Consider the following 19394-nt stretch of genomic DNA (forward strand, 5'->3'; position numbering starts at 1 on the left):
CAATTTTCATGAAATTCTGAGACCCACTAAAACTTTTTTCTATGGAATTGCTGTATAGATATGTAATAAAATGTAGATTTTAATGCTAGTAGTAAACTGTATTTGTTTTTGCGTTGTAAAAATGAGGTGAGAAATGCTCACTACACATCTCGGAATGTAAGTGTTAAATTGATTAGTGTTGATTCAAATGTTAAGCTTTATCTAATCTTCACATATCTACAGTAAACTATGAGCCTAATCTATCAATTACTTTAAAGAAAAATAAATTTCAATATCTGAGTGAAAAGTTATAACCAAATGAGCAGTTGGTGTGTACAACTGTGCATGCCAAGCATGGCTGCAACTCGATTGGGCAATCTACAAGAACCAGCATCAGCCAGCAACACTCGACACCTTTGGTGAATTCATGTCAAGATTGGTGACAGCAGCAAGCGAAGTTTCCTTTACCCTCCCAGGATTAAGCACCACTCAAAGGTTTATCATGTTCCCGGAAACCCGGAGCAACAAACAGAAGGGTGGAAACATAGGTGTTGTTCAAGATCACTCCGCAGATGAAACTTCAACTAGCACTAAACCAGGAAGGCAATGCGTATCGTGTGGACGAGTGGGCCATCGAGTGGCTGAATGTCAACAGTTCAATGGCGCCAGTGTGGATGATCGTTGGATTCTAGTTCAACAAAAAGGACTCTGCAGAACATGCCTCAACAGTCACGGCAAGTGGCCGTGTCGATCCTGGAGCGGTTGCGGTGTCAGCGGGTGTCGTCAGAAGCACCATACTCTACTGCACTCCACCACTCCTTCCGAGTGAATGAATGTTTCTTCTAGCCACGTAACATCCGGTGATTTGCAGTGGCCCCTTTTCCTACATAGCAACGATACCTCCCAAACAATCTACGCCTTCATCGACGAAGGGTCGTTTAAAACTCTCTTGGACGAATCTGTTGCGAGACGGCTTGGTGTCAGCGGGAAATCAGAAACACTCACTCTGAAGTGGACCGGAAACGTGACACGGGTCGAGCCAAAGTCACAATGTGTACAACTCGACATCTCCGGAAAAAGTACCAGTGCCCGACACACACTTCACAATGCTCGTAAGGTTAGTCATCTCGTTCTGCCTACGCAAAGCTTGAAGTATCTGGACCTTTCAAAACGTTTTCCTCATTTGCGTGGTCTTCCACTCGAGAACTACGAGTCGATCGAGCCCAAATTAATCATTGGTCTTTGTAGCATATGTGATAAAGTAGTGATCAATTAATAATAAATTTACCTTTATTTAGTTTGAAGTCGGCAAAAGGCATTTGGCAGCACGGGAAGTCGACATTCATAAAATAGAAAAATGACAGATAAGCTCACCTTGGATAAAACATGAACTTCGGAAAGCTCCGAATATACGAATGCGATTCGTGTTATGAAAATCGAAGTTTGGCTACGAAACGATCAAAACACAAGACTCGAAGTGAGGAAGATAGGACTTATGCTTAACATGACGAGATGGGATAGAAGAGTGTGGAATGAGATGTACTATCAGATTCATCACGCTCATTCATGGCTCGTTTGTGGATTCTGTTAACCGGCTCATTTCATGACCGCTCATTATTTTAAAAATCAAAACTATGTTCACTCAAAATGCACCAACACTCGACTAACACTTAACTCATTCATCACCTCAATCAATAATCATCAATAACTTTGTTCCGTAAACAAGCAACAAGCACCAGCCTTTCCATAATCAATACAAACAATACCATCAATTTGCCAAATTATCTATCATCCTCTATACCATTTTCATGTGAACTATTGTCTTTCACTAATCAATTTCCCTCACACACATTTATTCATGTATCATCAATAGATAGTCTAGTATGTCTTTCTCAATAAATCACTTTTCCACCTCGCAAGCACTACACGTTACAAAACTATCAATATTTTACAGAATCATTCGTTTTTCCGCATCCAAATGGATCATCGCTTACCGCAATCAAGCTTGACTCCTTGTTATTAATTACCATATCAACATATCTTGTTGAGATCTCACATTCTATTTTTAATTCTAATTTCACTACATACTCTTTTCTGAGTAGAGATCTTACGATAATCCACCCTTTCACTATCAAATTAAGATTCCATAATATTTTTTTTCCTTTACCGGCTAAGAGACGTACTCGCTCTATAGCTGTTTTTTACCAAGGCTAGGAGACCTGCGCGCTTCATCAGCCATTTTTTTTAATCAGGCCTGGAGACCTACTCGCTCCAGAAATTCTCTATTTATTCATCTGCATTGGGGACCTACTCGCCCCAGCTATTTTTGTTGGCCTAGAGACCTACTCGCTCCAGCCTTTTTATCATGCTTGGGGACCTGCTCGCCCCAAGAATTATTTTCTCTTTTTTTTTTCAACAGGCCACTCCGTATACTTTGGTTCACTAACTTACCTACTGCGCCATGTCGTGATCTGGTCGAGGTTTCAAGTATCGACCATTTGTCACTATGATGAATCCTTCCAAATTGTCCCGCGTTTTTCGTAGCGTCCGTATGCTTTAAAATTTGTCAACAGAATCCACAAACGAGCCATGAATGAGCGTAATGAATCTGATAGTACATCTCATTCCGCACTCTTCTATCCCATCTCGTCATGTTAAGCATAAGTCCTATCTCACTCACTTCGAGTCTTGGGTTTTGATCGTTTCGTAGCCTAACTTTGATTTTCATAACACGAATGGCATTCGTATATTCAGAGCTTTCCGAAGTTCATGTTTTATCCAAGGTGAGCTTATGTGTCGTTTTTCTATTTTATGAATGTCGACTTCCAGTGCTGCCGAATTCACTTCACACTAAATAAAGGTAAATTTATTATTAATTGATCACTACTTTATCACATCAACTACAGTCTTGACAACCTGAGATTATGCGTCCCTCTAAAGCTACGAGAAGGAGGGCCATCCCATCCTGTCGGTGCGAAATGTCGGCTACGGTGGAGCATCTATGGCTACGTTCCAAACCAATCGACCCAATCAACGATTGTCAAGGATGCTGAAGTAGCTGAGCCACGTCAAGTTCCTGAGTCGACGCTTCTCGCACACCAACTGATTAAGAAGTCAACCCGACGCACGCCTACCGGTTCGAACTTCGAAACCAGCCTGTTATGGAACTCTGACAACCCTAACTTTCCCGACAGTTATCCCATGGCTGTCCGACGTCTGGAGTCACTAGAGCGTCGGCTTCAACGAGAACCAGAGATGCAAGAGCGTGTACGTGAGCAGTTCTTGGAATATGAACGGAAAGGTCATGCACACCGGGCGAGTTTGGCCGAACTGACTTCTGTTGAGGCAAGCCGAGTGTGGTATCTTCCTCTAGGTGTTGTCACCAACCCCAGAAAGCCTGGAAATCGGTTGATCTGGGATGCGGCAGCCAAGGTGGGTGAAGTCTCTTTCAACTCCCGACTCCTGAAGAGACCCGATCTACTGACTCCACTCCCTCATCGCGGTGACACTTTACACGATGGCGCTGCGTCAGCTGTCAACATAGTGACATCGATCCCGAGGAACGTCACGAACTGTCGGAACGTCAACAAAAAGGAAGAAAGATAAGAACAACAAAGTAAGTTATAATGCACAATTTATTGTTCAAATCAATACGGTTTACGGTGTAAGATGAATTTATCACAATTGTTAATCACTAATTAAATCTATCTAATGCTAACTATTTACAGTGCTAAAATCTAAACCTATATTATAATTATTGTATGTACGGATTGATGAAACGTAAATTGAACTTAATACTATTGTTGAATTTATAGATACAGTTTAGTACAGTTGTTGCGACAGGTGATGAGGTTTCGGACCATCCAGTTAGCGAAACTCGATTTTTGTGGAGTTTGCTTTTAGCTGCAATTTAATTTTTAATTCAATTAGTGTTATGTTCACAATTGGTAGCCCGTAGGCATAGTAATTCATTAGTTTAGATTAGTTTTAGTTAGTTAAGTTAGGATAAGAACAATTAGCTTTAATGTAGTATATAAATCTTACATTTTTAGTCCCTTTTATGTACTTGTCCTGTGTAACAATTATTAACTTGTGCCTAGTATAATTATTTTAACGTGTGTATCTCGCGAGCAATCTGCATGTACTGAGTGGGCTACGGACTTGTGGATGATCGACTGCTGATCGTGAGTCGATCGTTTTGACACTCCGCAGTTGGTAATATCTGCCCCGCTGTTAATAATTCGGCTGGTTGGGCACCGTCCTGAACATTCCCCGACCCGTATTGCTCGGAGTTCCCTCGAGCTATATCAGCCACTTCCAGAACGGCCAACTTTGCCACCGGACGCCGAAATATTCCAGTAGATGTTTTGACATCCGCGCTACGACACCTGCCATCACGCCCCAAGAATACGCGCAGCACTTGCCCTCTGGTCCAGCCGTTCCGGAGATGATCATCTACGATGATCACTAAGTCACCAGTCTCAACCGGTTTGGTATCAACGAACCACTTTGTTCGTTTGGTGATGGTGGGAAGGTACTCCTTGATCCAGCGGGACCAGAATTGATCCAGCAACCGCTGGTACAAATTCCAGCTGGATCGAAGCGCAGATTTATCTCCATAAAGTTGTCTTGGACGTTGATTGACCCCACTAGTACTCAACATCAAAAAGCAGTTTGGAGTTAGGGCTTCGTGCTCTGCCGTTTCGAGTGGCATATATGTCAATGGCCTCGAATTCACCAGTGATTCGGCCTCGACGAGTAAAGTGACCAAAGTTTCTTCGTCGGGCTTACGTTCGTTAGACAGCGATGCTAACGCACACTTCACCGACCGAACCATGCGTTCCCAAGACCCCCCCATGTGTGGTGCAGATGGTGGATTGAAGCGCCATTGGGTAACATTGTTTGTGAACGTCGCTGCCAAGTTCATGCTGATTCCGCGTATTTGCTCTCGTAACTCGCGGCTGACTCCAACGAAGTTCGTCCCTCTATCGCTGTAAATTTCCGATGGCGCCCCCCTCCGTGCTATAAATCGTCGTATTGCCATTTTACAGCACTCCATCGACAGATTCGATACCAGCTCAAGATGGATTGCCCGGATGGTCAAGCAGGTGAAGAGTGCGACCCATCTCTTTACTACGCGTCGACCCTGTGTAACCTGTAGTGGGCCGAAGTAGTCAACTCCAACGAAACTGAACGGCCTCACGTACGGGGTGATCCTTGCCTCTGGTAACGGTGCCATTCTAGGAGTTCGTGGTGCCGCCTTGTATACCTTGCACCACGTACAAAACTTTCCAGCCTTCCGAAACGCAGCTCTCATCTCCGACAAGTGAAATTTCTGCCGCATTTCGTTCACGGCTGTCTCTCCGTTATAATGCTTGTACTGCCGATGATACCAGTCGACGATAAGTTGTGTTACGTAGTGGTTCTTAGGTAGCACAACGGGGCACTTGAAGTCGTAGGGACCGTCCGAAAATCCAGCGATCCTGCCCTCCATTCTCACTACGCCTCGCTCATCCAGGAAAGCAGATAACTTGAAGAGCTTGCTGGATTTCTCCAGTCGATGTTGTTCCGCCGGAGGAAGCTGTTGGTTTCTCTGCATCAAGATGACCTCATCCGAGAATTCTTCGTTCTGCGCCAGTCTGCATATAGTCGCTTCTGCTCGCTGAAGTTCTGCTCGTGTCAGCAAATCCAAAACATTGGATGCTTCTCTGCGTCGTTTTCGTTGTAGCTGATCGATGAAACGATGGACATAGGCGACGGTCCGCTGGCATCGTTCCCACTTCGAGAATCGCCTGAAGTTCACGAACTGTTCGACCGCGTTCTCTCGATGAATGTGCACCGGTCGCAGCTCCTCGACCGTCTCTGTGGGAAGAGGTTGCTGTTGTGGCCACATATCTGGAGGATTCTGCAAGAAATCAGGTCCGTGGAACCAACGGTGACCGTTGTCGAGCCGTAATCCATCCTTCCATTTAGTGGCGTCATCAGCAACATTCCACCGTGATGGGACATGTCGCCATTCACTCGTTGTCGTAGTATCGAGTATTTCTGCCACACGAAATGCTACGAATTGTTTGTATTTACGTTGGTCCGACTGCAACCAAGCCAGAACGGTGCTTGAATCGCTCCAAAAGGTCCGCCGCTTGATACTCAATGAATGGTTCTCCTCAACTGACTTTGCTAATCTGGCACCGAGAAGAGCAGCCTGCAGCTCTAATCGAGGGACAGAGAGTGGCTTTAGTGGGGCAACCTTTGTTTTTGACGAAATCAGAACGCACCGAACTTGACTTCTATCCACGATGCGAAAATATGCAGCCGCCACATACGCTTCTTCACTGGCATCAACAAAAATGTGGAGTTCTAACGAATCGTAGCTTTCAGGGCTATAGCCCGGGAAATAGCACCTTGGAATCCGGATGGTATCGAGATGTCCCAGGAATCGAATCCATCGCCGCCATTGACCGAACAGTTCGTTGTTGATTTCACCATCCCATCCGATGTTTGACCGCCATACATTTTGAATAAGTATCTTGCCGTGGACCACGAATAGTGACACAAGACCAAGCGGATCAAAGATACTCATTACCACCTGGAGTAGCTGCCTTTTTGTTGGAACGGTATCTCCTTGTAGAATTGGTACTAATTCTTCTCGAAACAGTCCAGTAAAGACAAATTCGTCCGTATCTGGTAACCAGCTCATTCCCAGCACGCGTTCGGATGTCGAAGAATTGTGAGCTTTGAAGCATTTCACTGGTTCTCCTGCCGAGTCCCCGACCCGTGCAAGAACATCTTTAGAGCTGGACATCCAGTTTCGAATGTGAAATCCTGCCTTGGCGTGAACAATCCTCACTTGCAGCGCTAGCTCTACTGCTTCCTCGATGGTATCCAGACTGTCTAGATAATCGTCCACATAGTGGTTGTCGACGATGGCGACAGCTGCTTGTGGATACTGGTCTTCAAAGTCCTTTGCATTTCTGTTTTTGATGAACTGCGCAGAAGAAGGTGAACAAGTCGCGCCAAACGTTGCAACGTCCATCACATATATGTCCGGGATCATGGATGGATCGTCTCGAAACAGGAACCGTAGTGCCTGCTTGTCTTCTGGTCGGATTCTGAACTGGTGAAACATCTCTTTAACATCGCCACTGATTGCTACTTGGCGTTGACGGTATCGAGAAAGAACAGATGTAAGGGACGTCAAAAGATCTGGCCCGGCCAGTAGGGCAGAATTAAGTGATTGTCCTCGTACAGTGGCAGCTGCATCCCAAACTAAACGGACCTTGTCAGGCTTCTTGGGGTGCACAACGACGCCCAGAGGTAAGTACCACACTCTGTTCGGATCTGAACCGAGAATCTCATCCTGGGTAATTTTGTGTGCGTATCCTTTCTCCACGTATTCGACTAGCTGCTTCTTTACGTTCTCATAAAGCTCAGGGTTCCGCACCAACCGACGTTCCAATGATTTAAGCCTTTGCTCTGCCATAGGTTTACTGTCCGGGAAATTAACATGGTCGTACCTCCACAAGAGTCCTGTTTCAAAGCGTCCTGATGGAAGACGAATCGTTGTATCCTCAAGAATCTTCCTGGATCGCTGCTCGTCAGAACCTTCCAGCAAAGGAACCACAGCAACCCCAACATGTTCAATGGAGAAAAACTGCTTCACAAGATTGTGCAACTCATCGTCCGGATTTCGATCCTCAATTTGCGAGTGGAACTGACATCGATCTGTCGTGTGTGCTGTTCCGGGAACCTCACCGTACACGGTCCAGCCTAGCCTGGTTTTTGAAGCAGCTGGCTGACCAACCTTTCCTTCACGAATCTTCAACGGAATTTTCAGATGCATGTTGTCCAGGCCAATGAGGATGGCTGGAGTTGCGTTGCTGTAGTCTTGAACGGGTAGGCCACGTAGGTATGGAAACTGATTGGATAACTGACCAAATGATAAGCTTTGGCTAGGAAGGCCTAACTTTTCAACCGTGTGAGCCGTTTTCAACACATGTCGTCTGACAGGCGCTTCTCGTCCGGAAATTTCCAAACGTATCAATTGTGAGTCCTTTTCAGATCGTTCGACGTCACTGGTCCACTGTAGACAAAGTGGTTGGACTTCACCTGTTACTCCTAACTCTCGAGCAATTCGAGCTTCAACCAATGTCGTTGAAGAGCCTTCGTCCAAGAACGCAAAGGTTTGTATGGACCTATTGTTGCCAAATAGCGTCACCGGTAATATACGGAATAGCGTAGTAACCTGACGATTACGATGGACGTTTATTGTCGCCGTACCTTTTGATTGGTTAACCGTCGTTGTTGATTGTGGTTTTCCTGGATGAAGCAGCTTGTGGTGTCGTCCTTCACAGCCTTCCACTTCGCAGGCCGATGCTTTGCAAGGAAACTTTCCATGCGCTACCAAGCATCGTCTACAAAGATAATGTTCCTGCACGCGCTTCCATCGATCTTCCATACTGCAACTCTTAAAGTCATTGCACTCTCGAACTTTATGGCCTAACTTTTGACAGATTGGGCAGGGTTTCGGTGTATACCGCTTACCTCCTGAACTACTGATGGCTTGCTGTTTATCACCGGTATCCAGCTGGCTGCTAGACGAGTGGGTGTTAACGTAAAGCTTCTCTTTTCCCTTTTGTTTGTCTGATTTGGTGGAATGGAAATCATCAGATGGTTGAAAGGGGGTAACGTCACTTGCAGCTACCACTAATTGGGCCATGTAGTCACCAAATGTACTGAGGTCGACGACAAGGCATTTCTGCTTGAAAAGAGCCCAATCCAATTTGATGTTTGCTGGTAATTTATTAACCAATTCCTGCAATAAAGCCGGATTGGAGAAATGTGCTTGCTGTCCTGCTGCTCGTAGATGCCCGCAAAGATTTTGACAAGCGAGACCGAAGCTAACAAGCGTTTCCAATTTTTCAGGTTTAGGAGCCGGTGTAGCACGCACTTTTTGCAGGAGAGAATTAATGATTAAATCGGGTCGTCCGTAGAGAGTTCTTAGTGTTGCAATAATCATGGGAACCGATGAAGGGTGCAAGAGAAAACTCCTTACTGCTTCTAGAGCGTTCCCCTTGAGGCTCCGCTGCAAACGCATCAAATTTTCTCCATCAGAAAATCCACACAGCTCTGTGGAGTTTTGGAAGCAACTCAGGAACAAGGGCCACTCGACAGAATCGCCCGAAAAGGGAGGAACGTCTTTGGGAACGATGTGTCTGGCAGCCAATTGTTGTGACGTTGGAACACTAATCCATTGAGGCGGCGGCACTGGAACAGAGGTGGAGACGATAGGCGGATTTGCTATTGCTGCCCCGGTGGTGACAACGAATGGTGAGACAACTGGAAACTGGTTGCTCTGAACTGTCTGCACGTTCGACAATCTTGGCAGAAACGGTGTGGAGACAGGCAGATAGCTGTAGTTCACAAAGGGCACGGAGGGGGCACTCGAAGGCGGGGCAGAAGGAGTACTCATATGCAAAGGATTGAATGCAGGTACCGTGCTTGAGAGAGGTAGGGGGGGTAGGCATGGTTCGGTCATGGTGGGGTGAGTGTTTTGAAATAAAGATGAAATCTTTGGTGTGTTGAAAGTAACTTTGTTATGCTGTGTTGTTACATTTCGTGGTATCATTGGTGGTGTATTCTTATAACTAGAGCACGTTTGACTCACCGGAACAGCAGAAGTATGTTGACCGTTGGGTGGGATTGGAAATCCAAGGCCGGGGAACTGATCACTGTTGCTTACACTGCGTTCTGGTATAACCTGGATTTGCTCCGGAACACATGTAGCTGGTAGTGTCGGACGACCTCCTAGCTGCAAACCGCTAAATCTCTGCTGTATGTCACGCAAATCCACTGCGAGCTGACCTATTGGCGCTGGATATGGTGCGGCTGGTTCATCCCAATTCATGCTCCAATCCAAAGGATTTTGGGTTTGGTTCTCTGGGGTGACCTGATCTGATTGCTGCTCTACTTCTGCTTCGGGAGATCGCCACTGCACGACGTCATGATTCGCTGGTTGCCTCGGAGTGAGCCCGAAAATTACACCTGCTTGTTTCCCTGGTAGTGGTGTCGAAGCCGAAACTGTTGTCACCGTCACTGGAAGGTTTTGCTTGGGAATAGTTCCAGTCCGGGAAACTACGCCAGCGGGGACTTGTTTAAACCCGATGTCGGAGTTTGTTGTCAAAACTGGTTCCTTCTGCAACCATTGGTTTACCTTCTGCATGCTTGACACTGTGCGACGGCTTCTTACACTGCTCACGTCCTTCTCGTCGTCCAACTGAGCGTACAACAACTCGTACTTTTTCGCCAAGAAATCCTTTTCCCGTCGGATCTTGTCTTCGGCAGCTTTCTCCTGGATCAATTTTTCTTCTTCCAGCCGATTTAAGTCGAGAAGTATTCTCGCACGAGTAGCAGAATTCGAGAGTGATTGCGGCGGTGCAGGCTCTCGATCCAAGCAATTGGTACACATATTGCGTTCCATGTCGGCACTTTTCAGCACCACAACACAGAAAAGATGAATGCCACGCAAACACCGACTACACTGCGCCATCTTGTCGTTCGCATTGATCGTTTGACCGCATGTGCATGTATCTCTCGATTCCGCCATTGCTAAACCGTGAGATAGCGTGGTTTAACTACTAGACACAAATTCGTTTTTGTGTGATAAAAATCTAAAAGATTTTGTTGCGACAGGTGATGAGGTTTCGGACCATCCAGTTAGCGAAACTCGATTTTTGTGGAGTTTGCTTTTAGCTGCAATTTAATTTTTAATTCAATTAGTGTTATGTTCACAATTGGTAGCCCGTAGGCATAGTAATTCATTAGTTTAGATTAGTTTTAGCTAGTTAAGTTAGGATAAGAACAATTAGCTTTAATGTAGTATATAAATCTTACATTTTTAGTCCCTTTTATGTACTTGTCCTGTGTAACAATTATTAACTTGTGCCTAGTATAATTATTTTAACGTGTGTATCTCGCGAGCAATCTGCATGTACTGAGTGGGCTACGGACTTGTGGATGATCGACTGCTGATCGTGAGTCGATCGTTTTGACACTCCGCAGTTGGTAATATCTGCCCCGCTGTTAATAATTCGGCTGGTTGGGCACCGTCCTGAACAACAGTTAAAACTAATGCAGTGGACAGTGAGAATCAAGCCGCACCAATTCCAGAGACAGTACACCAAATGTGTAAGTCGTACATATCAGGATCGCTATAAAATTATCCTAAATAAACATTTAATTGCAACTCAAAGCTCATACACAACAAAAACGTGTTGCTCACCTAGAGTTGGTAATCCTAACCCAACACAATATGATACAAGAAACCGATGCACATTGTTGACGAAATACACGTAACTGTCAAAAGATAAGCAATTGTAACGGAATTCAAATGAAATAAATCAACACACTCAAAAATCCCCAGAAAATCAGCTCACCGAAAAATAGTGTTGGGTGGACGGTACCACCCACCGCATATAAGGAGGAGTTACTGTATTCCAGATTTTCCATGAACTCGGTTCGCTGTCCACCGGCAAAAACTTGTATTTCTTCCTGATGAATGTGGGCGTCTTAGTGGAATACCTGTATAATGAGAGAGAGAAGGATTAGTATTTTCCATTTAATTCCACTACTTTATTTGCTTATCCTTGACAGATACGCGTATTTCGTCTACAATGTGCAGACTTCTTCAGTGTCTTGTACTAATACTCGACTGAAGAAAAACATCGCATTTACCGAATATATATTAACACAGGTACATTTTCACTTAGAAACTAGGTAAACTTAAATTTAATTTTCTATAGGAACAGGTACTCCGCTGCTTACTCGTTGATGTGTCCTAGGTAGTAACTTGAAAAGCCATGTGTGTCCGTTTCCTTGATCCCTGTTGAGTAAAGTTGAATTACGTTGTTTGTTGATCTCGAGGCTTTCTGCAACATCCAATTTCCATGGTGTAGATACGGTTCGTAAAATCGTTATGTCCTCCGTCGATAGTTGGTGGTCCTCTGTGAATATGTGTTCTGCAACCTTTGATTTGAAATCATATGTTAGGCCCTTTTCTTCTTGCTTTTTGGCCTTATTAACCTCCGCTATATGTTCTTTAAATCTAGTTGCTAAAGTTCTCTTGGTTTGTCCTACATATACTTTGTTACAATGATTACAGCTTATTTTATATACACCTGCTTTACCTAAAACATTAACTGGGTCTTTAGTGGATCCTAACAATGATTTCAACTGGTTATGTCTACTGGTGAAAACTAAATCTAATCCGAATTGTTTTAACTGTGGTCTTAGTTTACAAGTAATATCTTGATCAAATGGAACGGACACTCGTTTCAATGGTTCAGGTGCTGTGGTGAGGGTTGTAAATAATCTCCTTTGTAGAATTCTCGCTTTTTTATCGATGATTGCCTGGATTGTGGTCTCCTTGTATCCGTTGAGTCTTGCTGTTTCGAAGATGTACTGTAATTCCTTAACCTTTCCTGTATCGCTGAGTGGAAGAGTCTGCATTCGGTGAATCATGTGGTGAAAGGCGGCCATTTTCTGCTGGAACGAATGGTTGGAAGTATAGGGGATAACTCTTTTGGTGCTTGTTGGTTTCCTGTAAATTTCGTATTCAAGCGAGGAAGATGATGACGATTCCCTGATGACTAGAAGATCGAGAAATGCGAGTTTCCCGTCTTTTTCTACCTCGTGAGTGAATTTGATATCCTTATGAATTCTGTTGATCTCATCTAAAATTTGTGGAAGGGCTTCCCGTTTAACTACGCTGAAGATATCGTCAACAAACCTCCACCAACGGTTTGGTAATAGTCCTTTCTCCTTCAGGATTGTCTCCAAGTTGGCCATGAAAAGTTCACACAAGAAGGGGGATAGGGGGTTTCCCATTGGGGCTCCTTTCGTCTGCTTGTAGAAGTTACCTCGGAAAGAGAAGTAGTTCTCTTCCATACAAAGGCGGGTCAGCTTAAGGTACGTCCGAACCTTGTTTCTCCATGCTGCATCCTCTCGTTGTGTTAATAGCCAGTCCTCCAAATGGTTGATCGCTTCCTTGACCGGTACGCTGGGAAAAAGAGCTGTGACGTCGAAAGATACCATAATCTCGTCCTCGTTGATGTCTCCTGAAGATTGTAGTTGCTGGGTGAACTCCTGGGTGTTACTAACTGCTTTACTCTGGAACTGATTCGGCATACTCTGGAACTCTTTGACTAGCCACTTCGCTAGTTTGTGGGTGGGGGAACCAACTGCAGACACGATCTCTCGCATTTCATTTCCTGGTTTGTGGACTTTGGGAAGACCTTTGATCCTGGGTAGAATGGGATTGGGTTCCCGTATACGACCTGCTCCATCTCCTAATATCGATTTGCACTCCTTCAGTGCTTTCTCCACGCGTTTCACTATGTTCTGTAAGGGGTCTACTCGAAGCTGTCTATACGGTCCGTTGTTAATCTTCGTTATCATTTGATTATCGTAATCGTCCTTGTCCATGATAACGACCGCGTTTCCCTTGTCTGCCTTTACGTAGTATACTGCTTTACTTTTTAGCTCCTTTACAATCCGAATTTCTTTTTCGTTGGCGCGTCCGTCCTGTCCGTCCTTGATTATGTTCGATGTGATAGTCCTAACCGTATTCTGTGATGTTGTTGGAAGCGTCTTGGTAATCGCTGTTTCTACGTCAATGATGATCTGCTCCACGTCTGGCTTGGTTGTAACCGCGTATCCTAGCCCCTTGTTGAGGTGTATCAATTGTTCTTCCGTGAATGCGGTCGTCGATCGGTTGACAACCAACCCATCAATGGAGTGAACCCTCGGCGTCGTGGTGATGGTTGATGGGATCTGCTCACCCGTTCGGTGTGTCGTCCGTCTCCGTTGAGACTCCTGCCGTAGTCTGTTTAGCTTCCTATCCTGCAGCTTCCGCTTCCTATCCGATTCGCACTCCTCTGCTACCTTGGCCCTAGACAGAAACTCCTGGAATTTAATTGGATACTCCTTGGCCAATTTGAGATGTAGATAATAACATTCCAAAACCTTCATGTCCAGTTTGCTATATAGCCGTCTGATGCTATCCTTGATGAACTCTGCTTCCATCCTCTTTACTACGCTGGGTGGGGTGGGTGTCCGTACCTTAATCCTATGGCTTATAGGTATAACCTTATATTTTTGGCATTTCTTCAGAAATGCTACGTCCTTGTGAAGCGATGCGATGGTTTTCTTCAATCCGATGAATTTATTTGGCTCCGACGGCTTGGTTGCCATGATGAATCCTGATGAATGTGGGCGTCTTAGTGGAATACCTGTATAATGAGAGAGAGAAGGATTAGTATTTTCCATTTAATTCCACTACTTTATTTGCTTATCCTTGACAGATACGCGTATTTCGTCTACAATGTGCAGACTTCTTCAGTGTCTTGTACTAATACTCGACTGAAGAAAAACATCGCATTTACCGAATATATATTAACACAGGTACATTTTCACTTAGTCCTTGTGAAGCGATGCGATGGTTTTCTTCAATCCGATGAATTTATTTGGCTCCGACGGCTTGGTTGCCATGATGAATCCTGATGAATGTGGGCGTCTTAGTGGAATACCTGTATAATGAGAGAGAGAAGGATTAGTATTTTCCATTTAATTCCACTACTTTATTTGCTTATCCTTGACAGATACGCGTATTTCGTCTACAATGTGCAGACTTCTTCAGTGTCTTGTACTAATACTCGACTGAAGAAAAACATCGCATTTACTAAGTGAAAATGTACCTGTGTTAATATATATTCGGTAAATGCGATGTTTTTCTTCAGTCGAGTATTAGTACAAGACACTGAAGAAGTCTGCACATTGTAGACGAAATACGCGTATCTGTCAAGGATAAGCAAATAAAGTAGTGGAATTAAATGGAAAATACTAATCCTTCTCTCTCTCATTATATTGTATTTCTTTCCTCTGCACAACTGACGTAACACAATAAGTCACATGTCCGGCTTTCTCTTTGATAACGATGCAGCTTCCCTGTAAACTTTTTCCAATCATTCATGATGTGGTTATAGGGATGCTGGAAATGGTTGGAATCCCTGAAATGGATGCAAAGTTCCTTTGTCATCATGGGTGGAGCATTTCCCGGGATTCACTTATGGGGATAATTTGAAAATGCTTGATCACTATCTTAGATGGCTGTCTCTGCTGATGAGAAGAAGCCCTTTCGTTGTTGACGGACGTAGTCGTTCCATCATTGTGTCATCATCACGTTACTTTTCCAAGCAAATTGAGTTAGCAAGGAAAGGAATGAGCTGATCCATCGATGGCTTTGTGCGCTTTGAAAGTTTTTCAATTTTAGCCGTTTTTTGTTTTCTCGTTTATGGACACAAAATCCATTTGGTCGCCATTTCCAGAAACCGATTGAATCACATTCAATTAAGCAAACAGAAAATGCATTAAATTGAGCGTGCGATTTATTCGATTATGGTAATCATGGCCGAATGGTGCAAAAACCTGTCACTCACTGCATCTCAACCGCAGGGCACGACATTTCCTCCCGAATTCATATCACCAATCAGTGCCTGAAGTATTTTTTTTTTAACTCATTACGTTATCCTCATTATGCACCAGAACAGGGAAAATAAAAATGAGGACCGTCAGTTTTGCAATGTGAAGCAACAATTCAATTAATTATCGAAATAAGACAAAGCCAATAATGGGGACCCTGAATTGAAACACACGAGCTGCCTTTGTCTGTCTTTTTTTTTTTCGAAATTGGCAGGGGAACTGCGAGCACGGTTTGTATGGGAAATATTATAAAAATTGCAATTTTTCCGCAAGCATTATTATATCCGAGGAAAAGCAACTTCGATGAATGATATGAGGAAATAATTAAAAACCCAAAAAAATCAATTATATTGATGAGGTGCATACTTCATCTGGCTGTTTGTCGCCACTGGGGTAGGTTTGCTTGCCAGTTGGCCAGCCGATGGCAACGGTTCATCAAAGAGAGATTCAATATTTTACGCCAATCAGGGTCAAGCGAGGCAATAAAAGCCCCATTTGGGATAACCGCGACGACTACGACGAGTTGAGTATTTGGCTGGTAGGAAGTGGAGATGTGTTGCTGTACCGGACGTGATGATGCTGGTGGAAATGGTTGAATCGAAGCGGATATCCAGGGACATGCTCGTTTTAATTGCTAGAATGAGAGGGTTGATTTTAAAGCCTCAGGATTATAAAAATTGCAGACTTTTCAGTAAGGTTCACGATCAAATCGTATAGAAACAATACAGTTAATGGAATGCTGATACTTCTCCTGCTAATGAAATATGTGTTTTGGAAGCGTCAATCTTGTCACCGTTTCATGTTTCTGAGCTTACCGATGGCACTTGTCTGTAGCGTAATTCATGATAGCTTGGATTTTGTTTGGAAGACCAGTATGTTGTGAAAAGTCTTTTCTGGAATTCTGAAATCATCGATGCATCATAGTATGAATCGTTATGTGGAATTTTACAGGAGCAGTGTTTAACATTGGTTTCACAATTAATCAATGACACGGGAAAGAAGAACAGTTCTTAAAATGGAATATAGTGTTTGATTTGCAAAGTTTTTTGTATGAACGATTTCAGAAGATACGTGAGTGTCGCTAGTATCCAATCTACGAAGTATATCATAACAACGCTAACGCTAACGCAAAGGTTTTTTGTATGAATGCCCAGAAATGACTGAAAATCAATAATGCAATAATAATGCATTGAAAAAAAAAAAAATAATTCGTACCCCAAAATGGCACTTTGTAATGAAATTTGGAGGCTAACCCTTCAAACAGTAGGTTAGGGTGTTACAATCAAACTTTTGTATGACGACAACTCTGGGAAATGCAGGTTAGAGGTTTAAAATATGAGATTTAAGATGCACTTTTTTCAGTTTATATCAAAATTATATTACTAATGATATCAAATCTTGTGAAATATAATCCTTTCATTTATGTTTTTACCGATTTATTAGGGTCCATACTAGTAGTAAAATTGCCACGGCTTGTTTTGTGTCAATATTTTGTGTTACATTTTTTTTTATAAATCTCTAAATGATTTTTTAGGTCAATTATGGCATTTAGTCGACAAAAATGCTGTTGTCTACAGTGACATCTGTTTTCCGTTAATTGTTCACAGAGGACAGTGCAGTGCAAAACGTGTCTGGTGCACACTACTAAAAAGTCATGTAAATTTCGGTTCACTGAGAACGACGCATGTAAGCGGTCCTTTTGACATAAGAATCAGTTGAAAGAAACGAGAAAATCAATTCAATCAAACGTTATCTTCGTCGAATTGCTTATGTTTCGGTTTGAGAGCACTTAATTTTACATTAAATGTTTTACATAGTTGAAGATGCTAATTTAAAATAACAGACTAAAGTGGTAATTTTTATACGATAGATGAGGAGGAGGAGATGAAGTATATAATTGATAGTTCCGTTTAGATTGCGGCAGTGTGAAAATTGCATATAGAGAGTAGACAGCGAGCTGACAACTTTTAGGAAAGTAAAAATCGGTTTTATCATATATCTTTACCAAACTTCCCCTTTGGAGAGGCAAGGCAAGCTCCCCTTTTGGATAGGGATGGTGAGGGTTGAAATGTTTTAAAATTCTCTTCTCGTGAAGAATGTTCTGTATATATTTTTTTAATTTGTTATTCTACCTACTTAACCTAACTTACCTAAACCTAACCTAACGTGACAGATCCCTGATGATCTGTTGATCGGATCGCCTACAACAATCTCTGAACCTTGCGATGGAGTCAGCTCTCCGTAACTCCAGTGTCTGAAGACCAGCCAGGCGGTGGACCTCAGAGTTTCTAGTCCACGGTTGACTATTGAGGATCGTTCTCAGGATTTTGTTCTGGATCCTTTGTAATTTGAGATGGTGGCTTTTTGCGCAACTCTTTCAGATTGGCATCTGGTATTCTATTACGAGAAGGATGATATGTTTGCAGACAGCAAGCTTATTTTTCAGGGATAGAGTAGACCTCCTGTTGATGAGTGGATACAGTGATCTTATCTAGATGTTACACTTGGTTTTGGTTTTTTTATCGTGCTCCCTGAAAATAAGCTTATTGTCTAATTTTAGGCCTAGGTAGACTAGCTATTTCGACCTTTCCACCACTGTACCGTTCAGGCAGATCTTATGTGTCTCCAACGGAACAAGTATGGGAGATTTAGAGTGTGGAAAGATGATGACCTGGGTCTTTGCCGAATTGATACGGATCTTCCAGCTGTTGAAATATTCAGACAGGACGTCCAGGCCTCTCTGAAGTTTGACAGTCAGAGCTCCGATGACCCTACCCTTGTAGACGATGGAACAGAGACAACGATCCACCATCAGGGCGAGCCGGCATATCGGAGGTGAACAGGTTGAATAAAATGGGGCCAAAGATGCCTTCTTGTGGAACCCCGGCACCGATGTTGAAAGCATCTGATGTGATGCTATTCAGAGAGACTCGGAACGTCCTGTCCGATAGATAGTTGTTAACTCAAGTGTTTTAGTTCCAGATTGATAATGTTGTCGAAATCTGGGGCCTTCATGTTTTTAGATGATTTGATATAGGCCAACAGTTCGTCAGCTGTAATCTCGGATTCCTCGGGAAAATTGTTGGAAATCTGATGGAGATTTTGTTTGCGTTTTCAGCAATCTCAGGTTCGCGAGGGCTGATGATGTTTTGACCGAGATTATGGGAGCTGATGAGTTATCAGATGAACCACTGGGCGCCGGGACGGGATTTAAAGATTGTTGTTAGCTTCCAAAAGGGCTTTGCACAATCTGGGAGAGAGCGGATCCTGTTAGCAAAGTCTTGATTTTTCAGGCCCACCATCCTGGCTTAGATGGTTTTTGTTGCAGTGGGTCTTCAAGACAGGCAAGCCAGAACGCTGGTAGGGCTAACTACCCCATTTTCAGCCTATTAAGCACAACCCGCACTTAGTCTTTCCTAATCTAGCGAAGTTTAGCACAAAACGGAATGTTATTATTACTTATGGCTTCCAAATTTATTTACCTTTCCGTACGTACCATAAGATTTGATAAAGAGAAACCAATCGCTGAAATATTGTCAAAAGTCTAACACTGCTTCTTGACGCCAAACTCGGCCTACGGATTCAAAACTTGGCCTAACCCATTGAAATGCCATTGAAACGCCAATGAATTCACTTCGGCCTATCGGATGAAGATAAAAATTGATTCGGTCCACGCGTTCTCATTGACTTCGTTCCGTAGCTTATTAACTAAAGCATTGTACCAAACGCATAATTGACTTGTTAACTCTGAAATCATGGTTTTATTCGAAATTTTCTGCTCGATTGGCTCAAAATGGGCGATTAGGCCGAAGTAGTTCTTTACCCTATTGCCTTCGAATGGAGTTACGGAGTCTAATGATATTTTGAATCTTGATCCCTGG

The 19394-nt window shown here is 43.4% G+C and overlaps 1 protein-coding gene across 1 annotated transcript; it reads right to left on the reverse strand.

Moving 5' to 3' along the window:
• Positions 1-12079: 12079 nt before the first annotated feature.
• Positions 12080-14410, reverse strand: LOC135711314 (uncharacterized). The gene is made up of 2 exons (XM_065234103.1): positions 12169-14410; positions 12080-12136 (listed from the first exon to the last, which is right to left on the reverse strand). The coding sequence occupies exons 1-2, from the start codon at positions 14299-14301 to the stop codon at positions 12131-12133; spliced, it is 2139 nt and encodes a 712-aa protein (XP_065090175.1). The 5' UTR covers positions 14302-14410; the 3' UTR covers positions 12080-12130.
• Between the last annotated feature and the right edge of the window lie 4984 nt (positions 14411-19394).

This window comes from Ochlerotatus camptorhynchus, unplaced genomic scaffold (assembly GCF_037179485.1).
Source record: "Ochlerotatus camptorhynchus isolate MF236.1 unplaced genomic scaffold, CSIRO-AGI_Acam_v1.1 ptg000432l, whole genome shotgun sequence".
In the NCBI taxonomy this organism is placed as follows: Eukaryota; Metazoa; Arthropoda; class Insecta; order Diptera; family Culicidae; genus Ochlerotatus; species Ochlerotatus camptorhynchus.

Coding starts and splice junctions, on each gene's coding strand:
- LOC135711314 (XM_065234103.1), bottom strand. CDS start 14,301: ATGGAAAATACTAATCCTTCTCTCTCTCATTATACAGGTATTCCACTA.